At 31.8% G+C, this 17,793-nt stretch overlaps 4 protein-coding genes across 6 annotated transcripts in view; 3 read left to right on the top strand and 1 right to left on the bottom strand.

Annotated features, from left to right (window-relative positions):
* Positions 1-21: 21 nt before the first annotated feature.
* LOC148303967 (general transcription factor 3C polypeptide 1) lies at positions 22-12,438 on the top strand. Of its 3 annotated transcripts, none has more exons than XM_088269075.1 (13): positions 22-263; positions 2,259-2,537; positions 2,987-3,117; positions 3,685-3,823; positions 3,928-4,082; positions 4,669-4,852; positions 5,238-5,364; positions 6,406-6,616; positions 7,147-10,059; positions 10,486-10,621; positions 10,696-11,331; positions 12,015-12,114; positions 12,279-12,438. In XM_088269075.1, exons 2-13 carry the CDS (start codon positions 2,265-2,267, stop codon positions 12,392-12,394), a joined length of 5,121 nt encoding a protein of 1,706 aa, XP_088125201.1. In that variant the 5' UTR covers positions 22-263; positions 2,259-2,264; the 3' UTR covers positions 12,395-12,438. The 3 variants fall into 3 exon arrangements, with proteins under 3 accessions (XP_088125201.1, XP_088125199.1, XP_088125200.1); XM_088269073.1 differs by having other exon boundaries at positions 23-361; positions 2,215-2,537; XM_088269074.1 differs by having other exon boundaries at positions 64-162.
* Positions 12,439-14,430: 1,992 nt separating this feature from the next.
* On the top strand, positions 14,431-15,956 carry Snapin (SNAP associated protein). Its single transcript, XM_088269080.1, has 3 exons — positions 14,431-14,717; positions 14,806-14,971; positions 15,045-15,956. The coding sequence occupies exons 1-3, from the start codon at positions 14,566-14,568 to the stop codon at positions 15,171-15,173; spliced, it is 447 nt and encodes a 148-aa protein (XP_088125206.1). The 5' UTR covers positions 14,431-14,565; the 3' UTR covers positions 15,174-15,956.
* Positions 15,207-15,956, top strand: HemK2 (HemK methyltransferase 2). The gene has a single exon (XM_088269079.1). The coding sequence runs from the start codon at positions 15,207-15,209 to the stop codon at positions 15,831-15,833; it is 627 nt and encodes a 208-aa protein (XP_088125205.1). The 3' UTR covers positions 15,834-15,956.
* LOC148303970 (glutathione S-transferase 1-1-like) overlaps positions 15,892-17,793 on the bottom strand; it is a 2,906-nt gene continuing 1,004 nt past the window's right edge. Inside the window, exons 2-3 of the mRNA XM_088269078.1 lie at positions 17,210-17,380; positions 15,892-16,257 (exon numbers count right to left, since the gene is read on the bottom strand). Coding sequence (XP_088125204.1) covers positions 16,108-16,257; positions 17,210-17,380 — 321 coding nt within the window. The 3' untranslated portion in view covers positions 15,892-16,107. The remainder of the gene's footprint in view (positions 16,258-17,209; positions 17,381-17,793) is intronic.

Genomic DNA, 17,793 nt, shown 5'->3' on the forward strand with positions numbered 1-17,793 from the left:
TTTCAACTAGTAACATTTTGTTATATTTCTAGTTTATGGTACGTAAATTAGCTGTCAAAAAATAAAAGTAATGAAGGTATCGAAGATATATATAATCTTTGTATAATCGTTGTCAAATGTTGAGACGTCAGTCGTGTGGTTATTCTCTTCAATTTTAGCAAAGTAAACTGATAACATTATTCGACTAATAATTTAATATTATTCGATTCGGATACATATTCTGACACGGTTTTAATACCGTGTAAAGCATGTTAATTATATAGGTACCTATTTAAGTATATTTTGTTTATTGTTGTCAATTCCTTTTATTATTGTTTTCTTATTATAAATGCACATTAAAAAAAATAATAGGGCTACCTACGTAACCGGCTTCGAAAATATTTCATTTAATTTACCTGGATTTAAGGTTATAATGAAAAAATAGGATAATTATTTTTTTACACGCGTTAAACAATAATGATATAATTAAGAAACAAATGTTAAAAAAAAGTATTCGTAATTGATAATTTTTACAATAATTTAATTCAAATAAATTTTATAAAGATTTTATATTTCATTGAAAGTTATCTATATTAATGTCTCTGTTTTTGAGCCTACCTACGGTCTCCAATAATAATTGTCTGATTCATAAACTATTACTAAAGGTAGCGCTCCGACTATGGATGGAGCGCCCGGCTCGCTGTGCTGACTATACCAATGCTCGCATCGTAACGTGTTATGTTACGACGAAATGGCTCCGGTCAGTCCCCACCATAAGACTGACTGAAAGAGTGATGATGCTACTACCTCTTTTGCCTAAAAACCATTTTTGTGGAATTTTCAAACACTTTATGGTTTTCTGTCTATGTCATCTTTTAATATGACATGTGGATATACCAAGAGTATACATATCGCTCACTCCTTTCAAGAACGTCATAAATCAAAAAACTTGATTTTTCAGGAGAACGTTTTTAAAGTTTAAAAATATAATACAATGTATTAAAAATAAATATCAAGCCACTTATTGAACTTTTTACTGTGCAACAGATCTTTTTTGATAAAACCTGAAGGTTTTTTCTCCATTTGAAAAATATTTAGTTTATTTGAAATAATAATTAAACAATACCTTTTCTTCAAAATGCAAATACAACAATTTCTGCCCTGTAGCGGGTAAATATTAAGTAAAAAATATGCCTCTTTTTCTGGGATATAGTACATTTTCTGGGCATTCTGAAAACATGCACAACTGAAAATTGACGATTTTTGATTTATGACGTTCTTGAAAGGAGTGAGCGATATGAAGTTATGCCAATTTGTTGATTTTAAAATATAAAATCTTACCCAATATCATTTTAACCTTTGAGATAGTGTTGTTGATATTCAAAATTGATGCATACATTTTTACTAATATTATTTATTGTGAAAGACACTGGGTTACTCACCCCTTGGATTATCAATATCATAGGTGTCTCAACTTGAGATGAAACATCTATCAGATTTCAAATGGAGTAAGCTACATATGTATATATTTTCCAAATTTCTCCATCAGCCATACTGCCAAATCTATGAACTAAGAACTAGCATGTGAAAGGAATCCAACAACATTATATATTTTTAATTAATGTTTTACTTAGTTAATACCACTATTTCTTAAAATCTACACGTGTTTTGATGCATTCTGCATCATTTTCAATATGGTGTTTGAAAATGATGCGGAATGCATCGAAACACGTGTCACAGTAGATTTTAAGAAATAGTGGTATTTACTAAGTAAAACATTAATTAAAAATATATAATGTTGTTGGATTCCTTTCACAAGTAAATCATTAATTAAAAATGGATAGATTTTACCACAAAGTGACTGCCGAATTAATTAATGAAGACATTACATATATATACACTAATTAATAAAATTAATGCAATATTCAGTAATGGGCAGAATGGTGAATGTTACTCAAGTGTATAAAGTGATAACTTAACCCGGCCAAACGCCAAGTCGTAAGCCCTGGGACACTCAGACCGCCATCTTTGTTCATATAAAATACGATATATGTTTCATCTCAAACTGAGACACCTATAATATTAAAAATCTTCATCAGACTAACATTTTTTTTTTCAAATAATCTGCTTTATCTAAAAACCAGAATTACAAAAACTGCATCGTTTACATTGTCTTCCTGGTGACTTCAGATACACTTGATCACAATAAAATGTGTGTGTTTTTTTTTTGTTCAGTTATTTTATTTATTAATATCTTCACCATTCTTCAACCATTTCAGATTGTCATGGAGAACATAAATGTCAATTATGCTAGTATTATCCTGGATGAGATATGTCTGGAAGGCCTGGATGGAATAACTCTCCAAGCGTTATGGGTCCGACTGGCTGACAGGCTGGAATACCAGGTTCCGGAAGCTCTGCAGAAACGATTTTGGAACATTGTAACCCACTTGAAAGATGTTGATTTTTTTAAGTTACCAGATCCCAGAGGTGATCTCGTACCTTTTCAACGATTTTATGCCGTGGACAATGTCTTTGTTTTAAAACCCGAAGCTTTGGTAAATATTAAAATATCACCGTACATCTAAAACTAAAAAAATATCCGTATATATTAGACATTTGCTCACACGTTATTTAGAGACAATTGAAAATATTGAAAATGCATCGTCATAAAGTATAACATATAAAGTATTAAAATATAACACTGATTTTTAGAGTCTACTAAATTGTATTTCATTATAAAAAACACATGAAAACTTTAATTAGTGACAAATGTTTCACCTTCTATGGCATTTTCAAACTACAGTAGTTTAAAAATGCCATAACAAGGCGAAACAATTGTCACATTTAAAAAAAATTGTTTTTTCGATAATAAAATACAATTTAGACACAAAAAATCAGTGTTTGATTTTAATATTTAGTTAAATCGAGTTTTACAAATTAAATAACAAATCTATAAATTGTTGTCATATGATTTTATTTCATGATTTCATAATTTTTGTTTCAGGAAGATCCCCAGCTGTCGATATATCCTTATGTTCCGGTAAAGGAGGCACGTGGCTCTTGTCAACATTACAAAACAAGAGTGGATATTACATCAATTGCCCGCTGTACAACATTTGAAGATGCCATAGAAAAGTATGCACAGATTATACCTACCGTCAGTCCGAGTTGGAAGAAATATAACTATGTCGCTACCTAATAACTAAGTAAAAAGCCGTAAGGCCTCTATTTTAGAGACTTGTCTGCAAGTGGTAAGAATAGGTAGAGCAGTTATAAAAATATGTCACAAATACCCAGACAATTCGCTCACTCCTTTCAAGAACGTCATTAATCAAAAAACTTGATTTTTCAGGAGAACGTTTTTAAAGTTTAAAAATATAATACAACGTATTAAAAATAAATATCAAGCCACTTATTGAACTTTTTACTGTGCAACAGTCTTTTTAGCTAAAACCTGAAGGTTTTTTCTCCATTTGAAAAATATTTAGTATATTTAAAAAAATTATTAAACAATACCTTTTCTTACCGAATGAGAAGAAATATTTCTTACTCATTTTACAAATGCCGGGAATCGGACCTTTATACCAATTTTACAGTCGAGTGTCTACCATCTACGTTACAGCACCTGTCAAATATCAATACGAAAAGTAGTAAATTATATTTTATTTCTAAATAGTGATGTGTATTTCGTTTAACATTTAGATGGGGAAACAGTCTGGTTATTGTTGGTGTAATGGAAGCACGCTGGAGAGCACTGGCACCCTATTCTCCTCCTGTGTTTGACAACATCACCAATGCGCAATTTAGCCTTTTGGAAAGAATAGGACGGACCAGATATAATGTAATTATTTGTACATACTTGAAAATTTAAATTCAAGCTATCAAACTGTTAATTTTATGGTGTAGAATTAAATACTAATTAATTTTTTTTATTAATCCTTTTAGGGAGATACTACATTTGGTTTGGCCGGTCAAATACCAGGAGAAGATCCAAAAACATTATTTCACTATCGGAAAATACTATTAAGCCTTAATTTAATCTTGAAGAAAAATTTCTCGCAAAGGAATATTTCTAGCTGGCGATTACTGCACTTGACACGGTTAGTAATAATACACATAGAAAGATGTTCTTTTTTTTGCAAAAATATAACACTGTCACTCGCAACATGCACCCCATAAACGTAAAAAAAAGACATTTTCCCCACCATTCGTGCACTGGATTTTATTGTCTATCGGGCTATTGTTAATGCTCATTCTTATCCAGTTAGTTAAAATGTGAGTCCATTAGCAAAAAAATGTAGTTGGCGGGCATGTCTTGGATTGCTTGGTGGAATATCCTCATAAATTGGTTTAGTGGGCTGCCTTCACACTGTGTAAATGACCTTTTAAAATGTATGCTTATAATCTTTACACTTACTGTTTTTTTTGTGAAATTTATTAATATATCCTATTGAAAAATTATGAAAATGATTGCACATGAATCATCATAAAAAAATAACATGATTTATTCAGTATTTTGATGTTATGAAATATTTCCATTCTACACAATGACATGCGTGACAATGAAAATGAAATGATTAATAATTTCTTACAAAGCTGTCTCTGTTTCTAATGGATTCTAGTTCTAAGAAATGTGCAGGTATGCAATTGATTATGTGTGGCTTTAACCTTTTTTATTTGTTCCAGTTTCCACCGTCTTTACATGTCAAATTTGGAAAGAATTGTCGAAGGAATTGTGGAAATTTTAAAACAGAAACCAAATTTTACAGCGACCTACCAAGATATCAGAAACTATGTCATGTCAAACAATATGGTTCCTAAAAGTGTTGTCAAGTTGGCTGAATTTGTCAAAAAAATTCGCACAGTAACTGTAAGCACATTACTCTAAACATTAATAATTATTCCACTAATGTTATAAAGATAAATATCTTTCTATAACCAAGGTAACTCCTGTTAGCAAGTTGTGATGTTTTTACAATTATCTGTAATACCAAGTATGCAATTTTTCTTTAATATGTTTAAAATGAAATATTAATTATTATACAAACACTACATACTATGTACTACTAAAGCACTATTCACATACTTTCACCTATACAAAATGCTAAACTAATGCTGTATACAAAGCAATGATAAATATAGTACACTTAGTGCTACGTATCTATGATAGCTCATATTCATTTATTTTATTTCAATGTTTGAAGGATTGTGTTATAATAAAATTAATCAACTATTTTTTAAATCTTACGTTACAGCTAAAATACAAAGATGTGTACCCCGACAAATGTAAATTAAATAGTGGTAATGAAAATCTAATACGAGGTTTTCAACTCATAGAACAAAAGGATGAAGAAAAAGAAGAAGAGGATGAAGATGAATTAGGTATTGAAAACATAATTTTACTATATTAACACATTGGTTTTGGTGAAGTTTGTAAAAGAAATGTAATTTAACATAGGTAATATTAGATCCCATCAAAAGAATAACTTTTAGCCATATGACATAGGCAGAGCAAATACATATGACAAGAAATTATATATTTAAGGTGAATTTTTTTCTAAATTATTTTAAAGGTAACTAGAATGCACAAAACTGTGCACACTGCCGCAACATAAGGTTTCTGAAATGTAATATGTGTTAATTTTCTGCAAAATTAAAAAAAAACAAGCTTTGTTATTCTCAAAAGAGAACAATTTCCAAATCCCGCTATAACACATCATTCTTAAATAATTAAATTTTTGTACAAGTAGCTAGACTATAGAATGAACAACATGTACCTTCAAAAACTCTTGAAACATTACTATCTTTGCATAAAATCCTGAATGTTGTTCAAAATACTTTTTTTACTCTTCTCTGCTTGTAAAATGTACTTATTTACTTTTTAAAATTATTATTACTGTACAGTGGAACCCCTGAAAATTGGAACTACTTGGGGCTGTGGTCTGTTCGGATTTGAAAAAGTTCAAATTAGCCGAGAATTTACATTTTAATCCAATATTACAGTACTTGAGTAGCAATACAAGTACAGTACTGTATACTTGATTAACTTTTCAAAAAGTTTTAAACGAAATGAGGTTACATATATAATATAATAATTTTATGTAATAATAAATGTGTGGTTTAGTCTTTGCATGTTTTTAAAATGTTTTTCTTAAAAATCTTGTTCGGATTTCCGGAGATGAAATTATCAACACATTAAACAATAGTTCGCAACTATTACTTCCGATGTTTTTTTTTTAATCCATTAGTATTTTTTATATTTCTTAGAAGATGCGCCCCTATATTAGTTCTCACTGTACTATTTATCTAATATGTACATACTGTTTTGTCAATTTATGCTATCGCTTTTTAACAATGAGCTTGCCAATGTAAAATAATAAAATAATCAAACAAAATATCAAGCTCATTATCTGTCATCTGCAGATGGCAACGGTTCTGGATTTGTGGGAGAGACGTTACTGCGTCAGGTATACCTGTGTATGTATGCAGCCGGCCCTAAAGGAATCTCCCAACGTGAACTTTGTGAAAGTATAGGACTGGACCACCTCACCGCAAGAAATGCCTTAAAATATATCGGAACAAGATGCGATGTACACCGATCCATGGTCGATGTCAAGAAACAGAGAACAACTAAGTAAATCACATTTCTGTATTTTGATAACTGTAATACCGTTATTTCACATAACTTTGGTCCAAAAGAACTCCATGATTTAGGTGTTTTAATACAGCATAAAAAAATAACGTATTTTAAAATATTTATTTTTTATATAAAATGGATCAGAAATTTATATCAAAAACTTTTGTTAATCTTTGTACTTTTATTGTTAATTTTTCTTTATAAGTTTACGACCATAATTGTCTTATAGTCCATTGAATATTTCCTTTTATTGATGATAAAGCACCATTGCTAAGATAACTTTTAGTTCTGTTTGTAATAAGCGTCGGGTGCAACAGCGCACACCTGCAATTAATAACTAAAAAGTGTGTTATACAATATTGTAGCATTTAATATTTACTGTGTTTTTTCCACTAGATATAATTACAAGTACATTTGAGATATTGGGTTTATCGCATGGCAGTTTTTTAGGACTATAATTATGTGAAATTGCAGTATATAAATTGTGTATACATCTAGATCTCACTTGATTGGTTAAAATATTTCAGGTATACTTGCCCAGAGTTTGTTGGCCTCCACCTAAATGAATTTGCGAATGAAAACGAAGGGCAGAAGACAAAACTGATTAAATGTAACAAAAATACTGAGCAAACCGACACTGAGCATATTGAAACCAGGGCCGAGGAGGTTTCTAAAAGCCAGAATATGTCCTTTATGGCTGTCGAAAATGATGAGAACTTAGGGGAACTTTCTGCGAGTTCTCAACACGGGCGCAGCAATTATATGACAGCAACAAAATTGCGACGCGCCAAGATAATAATGGACCAGCTGCGTGAACGCCACATTATTTATGACATTACCAATCTTTTAAAGATATGCAATCGCGTAGAAAGTCAGTTTGGGTGTACAAACGGGCTTATCGATAAGAAATCAATTATGCGAATTCTACTACGGCTGGAAAGCGAAGGCCATCTTCGTCTGATTACAGTCAAGTTGAATGGAAAAGTTCCTTCCAAACTTATATTCATTTGCGAACCTCATATAGATTCCAACCATTCTTATATCAAGTCGGTTGTTGAACAAGCCAAGATGGTCGCTTTAGCCAGAAGTTGTAAGAAAGTAGCGACAGAAACTAAACTACTACCTGGGTCTTCCAAGTATTCAGAGGTTAAAAAGGAATACAAGTATGTTCCCAAATTTTGTAAAATGCGTATTCTCCATGAATTCCTTTTCTATATCATGTTAGACCACAAGAATAAAGAAGGTAATTTGCAGGAATTATCTCAACAGCATCTGATTAAAGATCTTTTGCCTTCAGAAATCTCTACTGTGTACGATAACGCTCCGGATAAGTACTTATTTGTCCCACCGGTACCGTTGCATGCTAACTGGCCACGTGGTTGGATGCTACTAGCTGACGTGCTATTATGTATGCCTTTAAATGTATTTTTGAAAATTCACAAGGTGACCGTCTTTTCTGATGAAATCGCAGAATACGCTCAGCATCCTCTCAAGTGTCAAGTCTTAGTCAAGAACTTGCCTAAGGAGATTCAGAATTCCTTATTCGAAAGAAGACGCCACATATTCTCCATATATAATGTGGTCGAACGACTGTGTCTGTTTGGTTTGCTCAAATTTGGTCAAAGAATAATGAAGGATAAAGATAGAGTGTTCATCTATTTAAATAAAAATATCAGTTTATTAGACACTACTGCATCTACTCCCTCGTATTATCTAATTGAAAATAAAACTTACATACGTGAGTCTTTTCATTTACAATCAATCTCAGATATAAATAAGTATTGGAATCGATTGCAAATTGTCTGTTTGAACACTTTGTTAGGATTTTCTAAAGCGGCTATTGGTCAACAAGTGGAGATACAGATTGCGGAAGCCAAGATGGCTAAGGAGTTTAGGTGTTACTCTGTAGCGGAAGCGGAAGCGTCGGATAATGGAACTATTCCAGGAGACGGCAGAGGGGCTGGAGGAATGGACTCTTGTCTCTTCACGCATATTAGAAGGTGTTGGGTTACTCTTATGCCTGTTAAAACTATAAAAAGGAAACAGGCAGAAAAAATATCTTCTCAAATGTCCTCCATTCCTCGCAAGAAACCGAAACTTTCAAGAGGAGATGTCGGAATAGTATTTATGCCAGACAAAAAAAAAGGAAAATACACGCTGCGCACCATTACTCCACGTAAAAATACCAAGGAAAGGAAACCATTTTATGATGAAGTTGATAAAAATGCTTTGAAAAATTTGACATCTTTACGTAGTAATTGGCAGCCCAAAGAGGACCGGCTTCTGGTTTTATGTAAAACTGCAGTGGGTGTCATGTTTTCTAACTCTCGACTCGCCCCCGCTACAGTCATCAGGGACATGTTGCACGTCGCAACTCACATTGCCAACAAAACTTCCGCCGCTTGTCGTAGACGCCTACTTTATATGGCCAAAAATCCACAAATATCACATAGCATTCGATTATGCTTGGCCGAAGTCAAACAAAAGCCTTTTATTCAAAAGAAATATTATCAACTATATTCTAAGACGAGAGTTGTAGAATCGCATCCAAAATATGCGGATTTTGTAAGAGAATACAAAATCCATTTCATTGAACTTGTCCAATATTTGCACAAAATTATGTACGGAGGTTCTGCGGATAGAAGTAGTTTAAATATTCTTCCTCATACTTTGACCGAGTTGCATTCTAAATTTTTGATCGATCTCTCGCATCACACACCTTCATCCGCTTTGACTGAACCAAAAAAAATAGGAGAAATAAGAGAACACGCCCTTACTTGCATCATCCATAGCGCACTCTCTTGTAAAACTGGAAAGCAGTCGCAAGCGTATCACCTGCTACAGATATATCGTCAGTTTTCTGAGAATTTTCTTAGAGAAACCATTCATAAAATTAAATCTTCGGGAATGTTTGCTATGACGAAAAAGTATAAAGACAATAGTTGTCTCTCATCATACACGACATCGTTTCACCTCTCTCAGACTTACTTATATCAGTTGTGCACCACAACGCCCTATACTATATTTTCCGAATTGTTTGTGCATTTCTCATCGATGATTGAAAAACACGGAACGTCTTTTATTCCTGAGGTTTTGGATTCTGGGGCCACTTCTCTGCTGTTTGATTTGACCTCTGCTGGCTTTGTCAATCTAGAACTCACAATCCCGGACAATCTTTTAATCATCGATCCTAAGAGACCCGAAAAACCGAGTTCCAGCAATGATCTCGGAAATTCCTCACTGTTCATGGAAGATGATAAACTTCATCCATCGAGAATTTCCTTAAGCTCACTACAACTCCTAGAGCCACCGCTGCCTCATGCGCAAGATATGGTTGTTGTTAATTCCTGTGATCTAAATGTCACATTTAATTGTGACTTAAATGATAAATTTCAAATACATTTTGATGAAATAAATGATATCTTCACCCAACTGATAAGGTATTCTATTTTGAATCCATTTTTAGGAACTTAATTATTCTTCATATCACATTAATCATTTACATCAAATTACTTTGATTAAGAGATTTCAATAAAATTTCTATGAGTCATACGTTAGTTCCATTATGAAAAAAAAAGTTTGAAGATTTGCATTAATGAAAATGTGTAAATGTAGGTACAAATTAATACACTAAGTAAGGGGTTGCTTTTATCAATGAAAATGAGTTCTTGCAATATTTATGATGATGTTCAAAACTGATTGATGGCTATTATATATAATTGAGGAATACTGTCTCCATCTATTCATAATTATTTTTAAAATTCCAATCAAACATTATTTTTTCCAATCCATGATACATATATAAACATTATTTTATATTCCAGATAAACATTTTTTTCTTATATTAATCTTCACATGTATTTTAGCGATACGGTCTACAAATTGGAAGCTGTCAATATAGACATATTTTTGGTTGAAAATTGTGATTTGTGTTTGGCAAATCAGATATTCAAGTTTATTAATGAGAAAATGCAAATTGGAGCTGAGACTCGGGATATCAAGGTTTGATTAGGATTCAATTGTTCTAAACTTTAACAATATTTTTTGCCAAATAAAGCTTAGAATTTTTTTTTCAGGGGACATTCGCTGCTTTTAGTAAATCAGAAACAGAAAGAACATTATTTGCTTTAAAAAGAAAAAAGTATATTTTTCGAGTTGGTATATGTAATAGTCGTTGGATTTCATACAACTTTTTTAACAGTTGGTTCATTAAAATTGACTTTGATAAGAATGTTATACATTCTACAGATACTGACCAAAGAGAGATTGTAGAGAAAAGTCAGAGTGATCTTAATGATTTGTCTTCGTCATTTACCGGACAAGCATCTAAAAGAAAAAGAATAGATGATGACGATGATGCTATAGATGCAATTGCTAAAATAAGTAAAATAGAAGATATACCACAGCGTTCTCAACGAATGGTTAGTATAGCTGAGATGACAATGGCTGATAATTTAAAAGATTCAGATAGCGGCGATGAAGATAACATCTCCACAGTTTGTGAAGAGTTTGACTTCAATAGAAACTTGGAGAAAATGTTTTTATGTCCAAGTCCTTGGATTACACCTGATGGAAACTTGAATGTTCGAATTCTGTGGCGATGGATAGGAACAATCCTGTGTTATTTAATCTGTCACCCGCTCATTGAATTTACTCTCCTGCAGAAGAGATTCTCTTTCATGAGTCCTTTTCACTTACGACTGCTTCTGGAGGTAACAAACTTCTTTTGTTTTGACAATTTATATATTTTTGTTATACGGTTAAACATCCATATATTGGAAACAAATATTTTTATTTTAAAATAATAAGGTTATCTTTTACGTATTTTGCCTTCTATATAATGAACAAGTATTTCTATTTTACTAAAAAAAAAAACATTCCCCCAACAATGATGTACAGTTTCCTCTAAAAGCATTAAACAGAAATTTAGTGTTCATTACCATGCCGATAACCATTAAATGAAACAATGTAATAACAAGAAGCCGTATTTATTATTTAAGAAAATTCCAAATGTGTATGGTAAACCATTCTGTCAGTATGTATTCAGATTCTAAAAAGAATTAATAAAATTAAAGAATTTAAATGCCAAAAGTGTACATGGCAACAATTAACGTTCGCAAAGGTTTTCCTTACATGTTGGTAATTCGATTCAATAATAAAATTGTATTTAATTATAGTTTATGAATTTTCTGCATAATAACACTGATTTCCTAATATCAAAGTTTGTTTTTATATAGCTACATGTACAAAATATGTTATCAAAAAGATAAAATAACAAAACAAGGAATCTAAAAATTAAATAATAAATGGACACTGGTTGTTTCAGCCTAAATTAATCAATAAGAGGATATTCATAAGTTTTAAATTTTATTTGTTGTTTGTTACTTGTTCACAGATGACCACTAAAATGGGATGTACTCGGCTTTTTTTAATTCCTGCAAATGAGAAAACGGGTCTCTTCGAAGATGACAATATAAATAATGAATTTATAAAAGGTAGGTACGAAGCAAAAAATCATAAATGTCCTGAAGAGACAACACCAAACACAATGCTATATGTTTTGTTACATGGCTATATGTTTGTGTTCAATTATGAATTATATTCGATCATAAAAACATTACTATTATTTTTGAAATCAAATATTGTTATTTTATTACAGAAAATGCTTCAACTCTTGATGATAATGAAGATATTTATGTTGAAGTATTAGAAGATGCAATCACCAGATGTTCGATATATAAAGGACTCTCCGGGAAATATAAGAAAGAAATTTGATTTTCTTAAATGTCTTATTCAGAAAATAAACATGCTCAAATGTTTCAATGTCTTTTTCTAACTTCAATACATTATGGATTATTGTAAAAAAAACATTTTGTTCACTATATACAATTAAAAATATGAATATAAATGTAATTGAGAAAAAAAAGGGAAGAGAGGACGAGGAAGACCAAAAAGAAGCCAGTAAAAAAGAACCCAGGTGTAGTGTATATAAATATATATATATATATATATATATATATATATATATATATATATATATATATATATATATATATATATATATATATATATATATATATATATAAAGGGTCCGCCAAATAACTTTTTTTTTTTGAAAATGCTATAAAAAAAAAACTACTGAATATTTTCTCAAATTTCTTTTTTTATTTATAAGTACAATCCTTCCGGTTAATAATGGAAAATAATTTCATTCAAATGGCTGCCTCGGCTGGCCATGCAGTAGCCTACACGATCGGTCCAATTTTTAAGCACATTATCGATTGTGTGCAGCTGTATTTCACCAATGGCTTCACGAATATTGTCCTTTAAAGCGTCAATTGTCTCTGGCTTGTCGGCGTAACATTTATCTTTGAGGGCACCCCACAAATAATAGTCCAACGGTGTCAAATCGCAGCTCCGAGGTGGCCAAACGACATCAGCTCTGCGGCTGATAATGCGATCTTCAAAAACAGGGCGCAAAACATCGAGTGTAGCTTCGGCTGTGTGGCACGTAGCGCCGTCCTGTTGAAACCAAATGTTGCCAATATCCTCCTCTTCAATTTTTGTGAACAAAAATCCGTTCAACATGGCCCGATAACGATCGCCATTGACTGTAACGGCCACTCCTTGCTCATTTTCAAAGAAAAATGGCCCAATTATGCCTCTGGACCAAAATCCGCACCAAACAGTGACTCGTTTTGGGTGTACCGGCTTTTCAATGTATGCGTGCGGGTTTTCTGTGCCCCAAATACGACAATTTTGCTTGTTTACATACCCGCCAAGATCAAAATGAGCTTCATCCGAAAAGATGATTTTTTTGGCAAAATCGGCATCTTCTGTAAGTCGGTCGCAGGCCCACTCAGCGAAGCGAAAACGCATTGGATGGTCAGTTGGCTTCAACTCCTGAACCAATTGGACTTTGTATGGCGTCATACCAAGGTCTTTATGCAAAATATCGATGAGGATGCCAGTTTCTTTCACTTTTTTCACAAGATAACGAACATACGGAGCTGACGGTGCTTCTCTTCTTCCAAAAACCGTACGCAATTTTCGCACACATTCTGCAACATTACCATGATTTTCAAAGTAATGTCGCAATATTTCCCAGCGTTGTTCAAGCGTATACACAACCATATTCGCTCAGCGGAAGGATAAAACTAATTATCTGTCAAATCAGACATGAGCTAAGTGTTACCATTCACGAAATAAGCACTAGTTGAAAAAAAAAACTTTAGATGGCGGACCCTATATATATATATATATATATATATATATATATATATATATATATATATATATATATATATATATATATATATATATATATATATATATATATATATATATATATATATATATATATATATATATATATATATATATATATATATATATATATATATATATATATATATATATATATATATATATATATATATATATATATAAATATATATATATATATATATATAAATATATATATGTATATATACATACATATATATATGTTTCAATTATTATAGCTAAGTATCACCATATTAAATGGTCACCCCTGCAATAGATAGCTGTTTAATTTTGAGTTTATTCTTGTACATCCCTATCAAAGCCTCCTCACATTTTGGCCTTCTCTTTTTTTGCAATTTTCCAAGCAAGCATTGTTTCAAATCTGAAAATATCCGCTTTTGGAATTTTGTATGAGATTCACGAATTTCGAATGAGAAAAACGCCGGCGGAACTTTTGCGTGTACGGCTATCTTAAATTTAAACAAGTTTTTCTATGGATTTAGCTGCGATAACGGCTGTCATAGGCTGTCAAGTTGAAAAAGAGAAATACGAGACGTATGTTTTTTCGGAATATATTTTTTTTGCTGCACATTACTAACTATATTTGAAAATATTTTATTACAACTTTATGGTTTTACAATGCGTGAAATTTAATATAAGAAATGGATGGCGATACAGAGAGTACCGCAACGTCCATCGAAGAAAACACGGAAAACTTTTGCGATAACCCGACGAGGGACACTTTGGTTGAGGGTCTTATGGGACTTTTAAAACCGACTGTTGACAAATTGGATGAAAGTGTTCGAGCCACTAGGTAACACGGTTAATAAGCTAAGTAAATATCATATTTAATATGTTCAGTAATGTTTTGAATTTAATGTATTTTTACACAAATATTCTAGAATAACACAAGTTGAACTGAAACAACAAATTGATGGTCTTGCCGAGGAACTAAAGAAGATTTCTGACAGCCAATCTAACTTCTTAGACCTTGAAGAATATGTTAAAAAGTTAATGAACAGTAAACGCAAAATAACAGCAGTGTCAACAATTTTGCAGAGCACTCAGGTAAATATAGATTATAATAAATTATAGGAATTGCTGAAATATTCTTACTATTTATGAGTTGTCGATTTTTCAGGAGAGATTAGACAAAGTTCATCATTTAGTATCCAGAGAAGCCGCCCGGAGACAAGCGATTCTCGACACCAGTGAACAACCGTCTACTTCTGGGTTCAATGAGGTCTCCCAAGAAGGGAATATAAATTAATGAAAAACTTAACTGATAGTTATACGGCATAAAATGGAGACTCCTGCGCTGTCTCATATCAAGGATAGCGATTACGAGTGTGTATATGAACCTTCCGACGACTCTTTCCTCATGCTAGATGCGCTGGAGTCTGAATTGGAAAACATATCTCTTATCAAACCTTCTGTCTGCCTCGAAGTCGGGTCTGGAAGTGGTATCAATATCACTGCCTTTGCCAAAATTTTTCCTTGCTGTTACTGCATCGCCGTAGACATAAATCCCAAAGCCTGTCACATCACTTGCGCCACTGGCAAAATGAATAAAACAAACATTGACTGTGTCAATATGGACCTGACCACTTGCCTGAAAGACAACACGGTCGACATTGTTATTTTCAATCCTCCGTATGTTGTGACTGACAGTCTAGAAATTGTCCAGAGTGATATTTCTAAAGCTTGGGCCGGCGGCATCAAAGGGAGAGAAGTAATCGATAGATTCATCTTTTTGTTGCCAAAGATACTATCTGCTGAGGGCGTATGCTATATGCTGGTCATAGAAGATAACTCACCGAGTGAAATAGAAGACTTGTTGAGAGGTTTGGGCTTTACTTCAACATCTGTGATCGAGAGAAAAGCTTATAATGAAAAACTGCAAGTTTTGAAAATAACAAGAATTATATAAGTTTAAATGAACTCTTTATTAAATTTTTATTATGATATATTTAAATAATACGCATTCCTTCAACAAAGTGTTTATTTAAACCGTACAAAAATGTTTTCATATAAAATTTTAATATCACCATGATTTGAGTTTTGTCTTATGAACCCTGTCATTTTTCACATTGTTTTTTTTTTACAATTCGCAATCATCAATAGCATATTTTACATAATTATTTTTAGACTATTACGGATTTACAAACGACAATGAGAAGTATTTTTCAATGACCATTTTAGGATTATATTTCGCCCTCATCCAGTTTACTTCGAACTGCGTTTCCAAACACCTCAGCTCCTTGCTTATTTTCTTCATAGCCTGGAATCTCTGCAGCGCAATTTTGCATCCATTTTTTAACATTTAAAAACTCGTCCAGTTTCCAGCCAGCTCCCTGGAACAAAGTTAAATTAAGAAAAAAGTTTTTTAACAAGAGTACTGTTAAGTATTAGTGTTACTCATAAAATAATGCTAAGAGATAAAATTTATAGATAAAATTTCAATCACTCACTCTTTTCAAACACTTTTTTTAAACGTACTAAATTCAATGTATACTTTGTGTATAAATGATAAAATAAATGAATGATAAAATAAAATAAATGACAAAACTAGACTGTCATTATGTTGCACAATAATTCAACTTTAAAATGTAGAACGATCTAAGGTCGAATGCATTTATTTATTATACTTCTAATTTATATTCTATCTTCTAATTTATTTGATTTTCTAATTTATAAAAAAAGGAGTTTTTGTTTTTAAAAAACATGCATAATGAAAGATATAAATATAGATCATTTGCAGCCTGTTTTACTTAGTCAACGAAACTGTGAATTATCAATTTACATGATCATCTTGAAATCCTGCCCTTACCCTAACATTTACATAAACTATTTTGTTATATTATATTTGAAAACTGTAAGAACAATTTTTTTTATATCCTCGGCATGGCTTCAAAAAATTAAGAAATTTCCTGGAATCAACATACTAGCTCAATAGTGATTTGAATATTTTGTGCTATAAAAAAACTGGTTAATACACAATTATGACATTCAAGGTATCTTTTGCTAAATTTTAGTTTATTACAAATAAACCCCTTGATTACATAAGTTTAATAATATAGAGACTAAATAAATCATTCAAATTCATTGCAAACATTTCATCAACTATCATTCTGAAAAATCAAAAAATGGTAAATGACATTTTGAAAGACAAGAAAACCACACGACTTTTTTTTTACCATTTCTGTAAATTTAAAAGGAAGAACTCAAAGCCAGATCTGTTAGTATAATAACGAAATTGCCAATGTCTATCAGACATATTAATTTGGCATGGCGTAGTTAACTCACCACAATGCTTGCTGCAGATGCCACATTGGCTATGTCGGCAATTGTGAATTTGTTTCCTCCAGCGAGCCACTTTTTTCCTTCAAGAAATTTGTCCAAAAACCCAAAAGCTTCGTTCAGACTTTCCCTCTTTTCTTTGGAGACTTTTTTCTCTCCCAAAAACAGAGCTGGGAACTAAAAAATGTTAAAAATTTGTATACATACAATAATTTCTTGGAATTGTTAACTGGAAAATATGATTTGTACTTTGTTTATATATTTTCTTTATTGAATATGAAGATAAAAATTACTTATTTAATTTTGGTCGTGCCAACACTGACCCACAGAGTTCTAGTAAATAGTTGAATAAGATGAAGACTACATCATGACATAACCTTAATATATTCGCAATTTTTTTTTAATTTAAACTTGTGTTACGTATTTTTCGTTAAAAATGGCTAAATTCGATCACAGCATGTTCGACACGAAGCGCGAAATTTAAATTTTTAGTCAAAAATATGTCATTTAGGCAATCGACTTAAATCAGATTTCAATGATTTTTTTCTAAAGTAGCTTCCCCGATTTGTATTTTAACCTTTATTGGCCGC

The sequence above is a fragment of the Brachycentrus maculatus genome, unplaced genomic scaffold, assembly GCF_059751285.1.
Source record: "Brachycentrus maculatus isolate JH-2025_06_01 unplaced genomic scaffold, ASM5975128v1 h1tg000337l, whole genome shotgun sequence".
Classification (NCBI taxonomy): domain Eukaryota; kingdom Metazoa; phylum Arthropoda; class Insecta; order Trichoptera; family Brachycentridae; genus Brachycentrus; species Brachycentrus maculatus.

Coding starts and splice junctions, on each gene's coding strand:
- LOC148303967 (XM_088269075.1), top strand. CDS start 2,265: ATGGAGAACATAAATGTCAATTATGCTAGTATTATCCTGGATGAGATA. Junction 3,118..3,684: donor TTTGAAGATGCCATAGAAAA/GTATGCACAGAT, acceptor TTTAACATTTAG/ATGGGGAAACAGTCTGGTTA. Junction 3,824..3,927: donor TAGGACGGACCAGATATAAT/GTAATTATTTGT, acceptor TAATCCTTTTAG/GGAGATACTACATTTGGTTT.
- HemK2 (XM_088269079.1), top strand. CDS start 15,207: ATGGAGACTCCTGCGCTGTCTCATATCAAGGATAGCGATTACGAGTGT.
- Snapin (XM_088269080.1), top strand. CDS start 14,566: ATGGATGGCGATACAGAGAGTACCGCAACGTCCATCGAAGAAAACACG. Junction 14,718..14,805: donor GAAAGTGTTCGAGCCACTAG/GTAACACGGTTA, acceptor CAAATATTCTAG/AATAACACAAGTTGAACTGA. Junction 14,972..15,044: donor CAATTTTGCAGAGCACTCAG/GTAAATATAGAT, acceptor TCGATTTTTCAG/GAGAGATTAGACAAAGTTCA.